General features: G+C 55.0%; 1 protein-coding gene across 2 annotated transcripts; it reads right to left on the bottom strand.

Moving 5' to 3' along the window:
• Positions 1-1,445: 1,445 nt before the first annotated feature.
• Positions 1,446-7,714, bottom strand: CRABP2 (cellular retinoic acid binding protein 2). 2 transcript variants are annotated; one of them, XM_081494167.1, is made up of 5 exons: positions 7,650-7,714; positions 6,789-7,540; positions 2,713-2,891; positions 2,382-2,498; positions 1,446-1,916 (listed from the first exon to the last, which is right to left on the bottom strand). In XM_081494167.1, the coding sequence occupies exons 2-5, from the start codon at positions 6,856-6,858 to the stop codon at positions 1,866-1,868; spliced, it is 417 nt and encodes a 138-aa protein (XP_081350293.1). In that variant the 5' UTR covers positions 6,859-7,540; positions 7,650-7,714; the 3' UTR covers positions 1,446-1,865. The 2 variants fall into 2 exon arrangements, with proteins under 2 accessions (XP_081350293.1, XP_081350294.1); XM_081494168.1 differs by lacking the exon at positions 7,650-7,714 and having other exon boundaries at positions 6,789-7,562.
• Between the last annotated feature and the right edge of the window lie 321 nt (positions 7,715-8,035).

Genomic DNA, 8,035 nt, shown 5'->3' with positions numbered 1-8,035 from the left:
CCGGTTGGTCGGGGAACTAAGATCCATAAGCCACAAAATGTGGCAAAAAAACAAACAAAAACAAATGAACTTGTTTACAAAACAGAAATAGACTCACAGACATAGAAAACAAATTTATGGTCACCAAAGGGGAAAGGGGTGGGAGAGGGATAAATTACGAGTATGATATTAATGTGTGTTAGTTGCTCAGTCGTGTCCAGCTCTTTGTGACCCCACAGATTGTAGCCCACTAGGCTCTTCTCTGCATGGGATTCTCCAGGCAAGAATACTGGAGTGGGTTGCCATTTCCCTCTCCAGCGATGTTAATAGACACACACTAATATATATAAAATAAACAAGGATTTACTGTATATTAACTATCTTGTAATAGCATGTAATGGAAAAGAATTGAAAAAAATCACTTTGCTATATACCTGAAACTAACACAATATTGTAAATCAACTATGTGTGTGTGTGTGCACAGTTGTGTCCAACTCTTTGCAACCCCATGAACTGTAGCCCACCAGGCTCCTCTGTCCACAGAATTTTCCAGGCGAGAAATACTGGAGTGGGCTGTCACTTCCTACTTCAGGGGATCTTCTTTAGCGCAGTGGTAAAGAATCTGCATGCCAGTGCCAAAATCAACTATACATCAATTAAAAACAACGACCCAGATAACTGAGGCTCAGAGAAACTAGGTAACTTTTCTGAAGTCACAACTAGCAAGTGGCAGAACCAGGATTTGAACCTCTCTTATCACTTGTGCTCACTTGGTCCCAATCACATCATGATAATGTGAATTGCAAACAGGCAAACAAGTTAGGAGCTGCTGCTGAATAAACCAGGTGAGCAATGAGAAAGCAGGGTCTAGTGCAGTGGTGTGTGAAAGAGATTGTGATGGAATTTGGGAAGACACAGAACCGAGTGTGGAGGCTCAGGGAGATGCGTGGGAGGAGGACCTAAGGGGCCTGGAAGATCCAAGAGACGGGGTAGACGGGGCAGAGTGAGAGATCTCAAGGCAGAGATAGACACAAAGAGACATGGGCAAGAGCAAGGCCATCCTGTAGGCGGTGATGAGTCATCTGGAGTCATGTGGGAGGCCAAGGCCAGGCCTGGGGTCGCCCACAGATTGGGGCTAGAGGAGAGAGAAGGAACAATCGGAGGAGGAGGAGGGAGCTATGTCACCATCACAGGAGAAGGTAGGAGTCAGTTCCTCAGCACCTGCTGAGAGTCAGAGGATGAGGCCTTAGTAACTTTGGAAGCCAGAGCTGGGGACAAAGGAGGCTGGAGGCGGGGTAATGAAGGTGATGGTCATGGGTTCCGCAGCAAAGGAAGGGGTGGTTCCCCTCCCCCTTGTGAACCTTGCACCAGTGCTGCTGAAACATCGGACTCTCTCACACTGCCTTTCAAAGGCAAAGTTGGACTCAGGTGACATACCCAGTTCCTTCCCAATGAGCAGAGACAGGTTTTATTTCCTAAAACATTTTAATAAAATTAACCAATAAATATTCTACACTGTATGGGCTACAGGGACAAAGAGTGGAAAACAAAGGGCCTGTCTTTCCTACTTAGGCCCTCGGGTCCCCTTGCAGAAAAGGAGAGAGATAGTGCTATAGGCTGGTTTGGGGCTAGGACTGAGGCGGGGATGGGGGGAGTGATCCTGGAATCGGTGATCTGGGCTCCATCCATCGTGCTGATATATGGGAGGAGAGGAGGGGTCAATAAAAGGAGAGCCCCTGCAGAAGGCAACCCAGAATCCCCAGAAGTGACTGGGGTGAGGGGAGAGCTAGCCTAGGAGGAAGAGGTGGAGGAGGGGCAGCCCATGGGGGCAGGAGGCAGGGAGCATGGACCGGTGGTGGCTCTGGCGGTTCTTGGGCCACAGCCGCTTACTCCCGGACATAGACCCTGGTGCACACGATGTCATCCGCTGTCATGGTCTGAAAGGAGAGAAGTCATTGTTAGCCTGGGAGGCCCCTGGTTCCTGTGCTTGGGAGCAGGAGGGTTGCGTGGAAGTGCTCTGCTTGGCCTCCAGGTCCAACCCTACTTCTTGGCTCAGGACAGTTCACAAAATGCCTGGGCATCATGTGACGATGGACAATAGAGGCCCAGGGTCCATTCTATATCTCCCTCCCCAAGCCAGGAAGATCCCCCCAGAGAACTGCTGGGGCCTTCCAGAGCAAGTCTTTTGCTCCACGTGGAAGGGACACCCTTTTGCATTTGCACAAGGGTACTGTATGGAACAGAGACAGCCTAGTTCTGCCCCAGCAGCTCCATCAGGAGACAGAAAGACCAGCCACCATTGTTCTTAAATTTCCTGTACTGTGGAATGTCCTGGAAAATCTCTGAAGGTAGCACTGGGCTTGCTCTGTCTGAGCTAGGAGAAAAGCAGGAAAAAGCCTTACCAGGATCAGCTCTCCATCATTGGTCAGTTCTCTGGTCCAGGAGGTCTTGGGACCCTCTCCCTTCAACAGCCTCTGCTCACAGACCATTTTGTTCTCACTCTCCCATTTCACCAGGCTCTGCACAAGAGGGTGGCCAGGTGAGTTGGGCCCACAGCTAGGACAAGGCCATGAGAGGGACAGAGGAAGTGCCTCCTTTCTACCCACCAACACTACCTAGGGACTCTCGCCACTGAAACTGGAGGAAAGACTCGAGGAAAAGATTGGAAAATGTCATGGTGAGACACCAGGCGATGGATCCCAGGACCCTGAGGGACCCCATCCCTGCACGCACCTTACAGGGTCTCCCATCCACAGTCTGCTCTTCAAACTCCTCTCCGATCTTGAAGTTGATCTCCGTGGTACGCACGGTGGTGGAGGTTTTGATGTAGAAAGTGTCCCCCTCCTGTTTGATCTCCACTGCTGGCTTGGACGCTGCAGCCACTGCGATCTTCCTCAGCATCACATTCACCCCTGTAGGGAGGGGAGAGGATGGACGCTCCAGGCACCTACCTCCCACCCTCACCAGGGGACAGCAGGAGCAGGCTGAACTGTGAGTCAACTGGGAAGAGAGGGAGGCTTCCTGGCTGTCCAAAAAGCGCCTTGAAGGGAGGGCAGGTGGTGCAGCCCTGATGGCTGGTGGGTTCAGGGAGGAGGGGCAGAGAGGCAGTGTCCTCCCTTGGGAGTTCTGCTTCTAGCTTCCACCTGGATGAGTCAGCAGCCCTGGATTGGGATTCCCAAGTCTCAGCTTTGCACTCAGTTCTCCCTGGTCCCTTCATCCTGCTACAGCTCCCCTTGGCTCCATTCACCTCACTTTTGGTCATTTGTCCACCTTGCTTGAGACCATCTGCTGGAGTAGGCTCATCAGAGTCACTGTATCTGCTCCCCCACCCATGTGCAGGGCAGACCGTCCTCAGCCAGCCCTCACCACTCATGTCCTGAAGTAGGGGCCATTTCCCTCTTTGCCTACTCACCTCCCCTGTCTGGTGGCCTTGATTTGCTGAGTCTCTGTCCCTCCCAGGATGAGAAGGAGCAGGGATTCTCAACAGGGGAAGGGGTGTGGCAGCTGTGTCCCCCTACAGAATGGTCTACAGCCTGGGGAAGCCACAGGCTGTGAAATAAGATCCATTAGGTCATGATTTCCACCTGGCTCACCCTCCCTTTCAGGCTGGGTGACCCTGGGCTAATGGCTTAACCTCTCTGAGCCTTAGATTTCTCAGTTGTAAAATGGAGACAATAGCTTCTTCAAGAGCCTATCAAATGGGACAATGTGTGTTTAGGCCGGAGCACACAGAGTGCCAGGCACATCTTTAAGTTTTCAAACAGTAGCTACTCTTATTGTTGTTGTTTTTACTGATTAAAGGAAGGCAAAGAAAGAGCCAGAGTTGGGGCTCAAAGTTCCGTGCATCAGACTCCTGTTCACCTGTCCTCCTGGAAGACATCTACATCCCTCTTCCCTCAAGGGACAGAAAGGGACACTCCCCTCCCCTCCCATGATGTGCCCTGACTCCAGGATCACCCACCCTACTTCACGGCCCAGGTCTTCTCATTCAGCTTCTGTGGGTTCAGAGTCCCTGTGCCTGTCCCTCTGTCCTTTCCCAGATTGGACCCCTCTCTCTGCTCCCTAGTTATTTAAAAGGGATGGGGTAGCTGGAGAGAGCAGCCCTCTGCCAGGAAGTCAAGCAGGCCGGGAGGCACCTCTAGTCGGGGCCCAGGTCCAAGCCCTGCTCCGCTTCACCTGGCCTGTCCTCCGGTCCTGAACTGGAGCAGAACCATTCTGGGAAACAATGGGTGAGGATGAGGGACCAAACTGGGCTGGGCCAGGTGAGTGGCCTGGGATTCCCCTGATGCGGGCCAGACCCCCAGCTCTCCTCCAGACTTGGATCCCTAGAGAAACAAATTCTCTTTCCCCTTGGCACCAGCACAGACCCACTCTACTGCAGGTAGTAGGGAGTAGGAGGAAGGCCTGTCCCTCAGGAGCCCAGGGGCCCACTTCTTGGTTGCTGATCTCTTGGGACCAGGGAGCAATGACTGAGGTTCCTAAGACAAATTGACCTGGTAAAAGAGAACACATCCTGCTCCAACTCCTTGAACAAACAGACTGCTTCACTCTCTGGTGCTACCTGGGAAGTCCATCCTGCTATCTAACAATTATCTTTCCCGTTACAGAAACAGGAGCTGCTAGCTATGTGCGGTGCATGTGTGCTAAGTCATGCTTCAGTCGTGTCCAACTCTTTGTGACCCTATGGATCATAACCTGCAGGCTCCTCTGTCCACAAGATTCTCTAGGCAAGAACACTGGAGTGTGTTGTCATGCCCTCCTCCAGGGGATCCTCCCAACCCAGGGATCAAACCTGCATCTCTTACACCTCTTGCATTGGCAGGCGGGTTCTTTACCACTAGCGCCACCTGGGAAGCTGGGAAGCGCCACCTGGTCATGTGCCATGACCATCATATTGGATGGGACAAAGAAGTGAAGTGAGTTAGAAGTGAAAGTCGCTCAGTCGTGTCAGACTCTTTGTGACCCCATGGACTATACAGTCCATGGAATTCTCCAGGCCAGAATACTGGAGTGGGTAGCCTTTCCCTTCTCCAGGAGATCTTCCCAACCCAGGGATCGAACCCAGGTCTCCTGCATTGCAGGTGGATTCTTTACCAGCTGAGCCACAAGGGAAGCCCAAGAATACTGGAGTGGGTAGCCTATCGCTTCTCCAGAGGATCTTCCTGACCGGGGAATTGAACCTGGGTCTCCTGCATTGTGGGCAGATTCTTTACCAGTTGAGCCACAAGGGAAGGGATGGGTATCCTCCAAATACCTGAGCATCCCTCCCCAGGAGAGAGACCCTTGAACAGGACAAAGAGGAGTGAGAAGGGACTGAGGTTCCTGCGGAAGCAAGGCTAGATTCAGAGGGGACACCCCTCCTGTCACCTCTGGTGCCTGTGGCGCTGGAGCCAGGCTCAGCTGACCTTGGCTGATTCAGGACTGTGTTTGTCTAATGGGTCTGTTTTCAATCTGTCCCCTCAGCAAGCCCTGAGGAGGGCACGTGGCTCTGAGAGACCCCACAGGGAGGACAAACAGACTGAAAACTGACAGACAACAGGGTTGGGCTTGGGATCTAATCCTCCAGCTGGGGCCTGGGGGTGTGCCAGGCCACTGCCTCGCTCCCTAGGGAGAGGGGCCAGCATCCAGAGACGATGGAGGAGGGAATGGCATCCAGGCTTTCCGAAGGGGAAACTTTTCTCCTTTCATTTCAACAAGGGTAGAGCGAGAAAGGCTGATAGGACTCTGAGAAATACTGTGGTCAGATTGCAAGAAGAACTAACAGTAAGGAAGGGTGTGGAAATCCTTGCTTTCCTCACAGCATTCCAGACCTTTCCTCACTCCTAACCCATTCCTACAGCTCCCTGCCCCACGCAGGGTGCCCTCTGTCCAGTCCAGCCTGAGTCTCTCTGTTCAGGCCAGAAATGGAGGGCTCCAAGGGTTTCCAGGTGGCTTCTGAGTCGCTGAATTCTTGACTAATCTCCATCTCTCTTCAAAACCCTCTCCCCAGCCTGTTCAGGCTTTCTCTGCTTCTCCCTCCCCACTCCCCACACACCGGAGGGCACACAGGAGTTGGGACAGGCAGTCTGGGTAGGTTCAACTTCTTCCACCTTTAACCAGCTGGGCTGCAGCCCGGCCCTCCAGAGAGGGAGGGAGAGGAGAACTCGGATTTTCCGAAAAGGAGGGGGTGGCTGGGGTTTCACACGAAGCCATTTGTTGAAATCTAAGAAAGTGATAATTATCCAGAGCGATTTTAGGACTCTAGTTGCTCGCTGTAGGAAAATATTTGTCTCACAGATGGAGGGTGGGGGAGCACAGTGGAAAAGTTCTGAAAGGGGAAGAAAAGGGAATCTGGGGGCCCTGCTGTGACGGATCACCTAGTGGGCGGAACCCAGGGCAAAGAGGTAAGGAATCTGCCCCCGGAGATTGGGTTACCTGCAGGGGGCAAAGGGGAAGGAGGCAGGTATGCCTCCTGGGGGTTCGGTTGTGTGGAGACCCAGACTCTCAGCCTGGACGCAGTGTGTGCAGCTTCGGAACAGCGGAGAACCCCCTTGCCTCACCCCAAGAGATACCGACCTCGTGTTTCTGGTTTCTACTTGATTCAGAGGCTGAGTCACCGCAGGAGCTGGCACTGGTGGGCGCCCCGCCGGAGAAAGAAGGACTTAGGTATTGGGGCCCAGCGCCCCAGGACCCGGGCGTCTGGCCCCTATTCTTGGGGATGTAGGCGCCCAGCTTCCCAGCACTGGTTCCAACTTCCCTTTCTTTCTCATACCCACCTCCGATGCCTCGGCACCCCCTCTCCTCTCCCTGGCGATCAAAAATCTCCTTACCCAGCACTTTGAGCAAATCCTCGAAGTTCTCCGATCGGATGATCTTCCAGTTACCAGAGAAGTTGGGCATGGTGGCGGCGCTAGTGGCGGGCCCCTTAGATCTTTCCACTGGAGCACTGGACGCTGAGTCCTTTAGTCAAAAGAGATGTCTCCGCCGCCTTGCGGGACTCAGGAAACGGGGAACGTCCGAGGACAACCCTAAAGCCGGCCTGGGCTCCCGCGCGGACAGTTTTTATACCCTTCACGGACCCGCCCTTGCCCAAGAACGAGGTGGCCCCGCCTCCCGTCCCGCCCCCCTCCCCACCTGTGGGGGCCTTGAGCCCCGTCCCTTCATTGCCGTCCCACCCCCATCGCCACTAAGGCCTCAGGATCTAGACCCTTGGGCGGGTCCAAAATTAGCTGGGGTGGGGGTGGGGGGTCGAGATTGCTGGCTCCCGCGCCAGTGGGTGGATGAGGAGGCGGACGGAGGGCGAGCCCTAGGATTGGGCTCTCAACCGAGAAGAGAGGGCGCCGGGTCAGGGGCACAGAGGCTGGCGTCTCACGTCTGCAGTCCGAGGCGCAGGGTCGCATCTCGCTGTTCCCCATCCCTCCCCAACCCGACACTGTGCACTCTGCTCCTTGGCGCCGGACACCCGGCGACACCACCAGCTGGTGAACCACTCCTCGTGAGTCCGAGCTGGGGCGGCCGAGCTCCGCTCCGCTGAAGCTGGATCCAGGGTGACCGCTCCGATCTCGAGAGAAGCTGGGGAGTCCTGGGGTTCAGGGACCAGGCACCTAAGTGAGGCAACGGCGCTCCCTGCTGGAACAACTCGACGACGCTGGGAGGGGGTTCACCCCCGCCCCCCGCCCGAGACTCCCCACCCGGGTTTCGGGCTCCAGTAGTGCCTGGTGGGCTGGAAGTTGGCGCAGGGAGACTCATTCCTCTTAAAGAATTAGGCGGGCGTCGAAGGGTTAAACAGGAGCCTTGAGCGCGAGGCTGGGGAGGGCAGAGGTCACAGCCAATCACTTGACACGAGCTCTTTATTAAGGCGCTTTCTCTGTCGCTCTGCTCCCCAGACCCCCGAGGGGATCGCAGTAGGCGACAGGGAGGGGAGGCGGGGACAGAGGCGCTGAGCCCCCGGCGCGCCGAGCTGCCACCTCCGGGGGGCGGGGGGAGCTGGGGCTGGGTACCCTGGGAAGGGGAGGAGCAGGGTCTCAGGTGTCATATTCTGAGCGGTAAAACGGCGGAAGGAGCGGCCGCCCCTCGG

This window comes from Giraffa tippelskirchi, chromosome 5, assembly GCF_054371585.1.
Source record: "Giraffa tippelskirchi isolate mGirTip1 chromosome 5, T2T-mGirTip1v1.2.pri, whole genome shotgun sequence".
NCBI lineage: Eukaryota > Metazoa > Chordata > Mammalia > Artiodactyla > Giraffidae > Giraffa > Giraffa tippelskirchi.
This window is presented reverse-complemented; position numbering and strand designations above follow the sequence as displayed.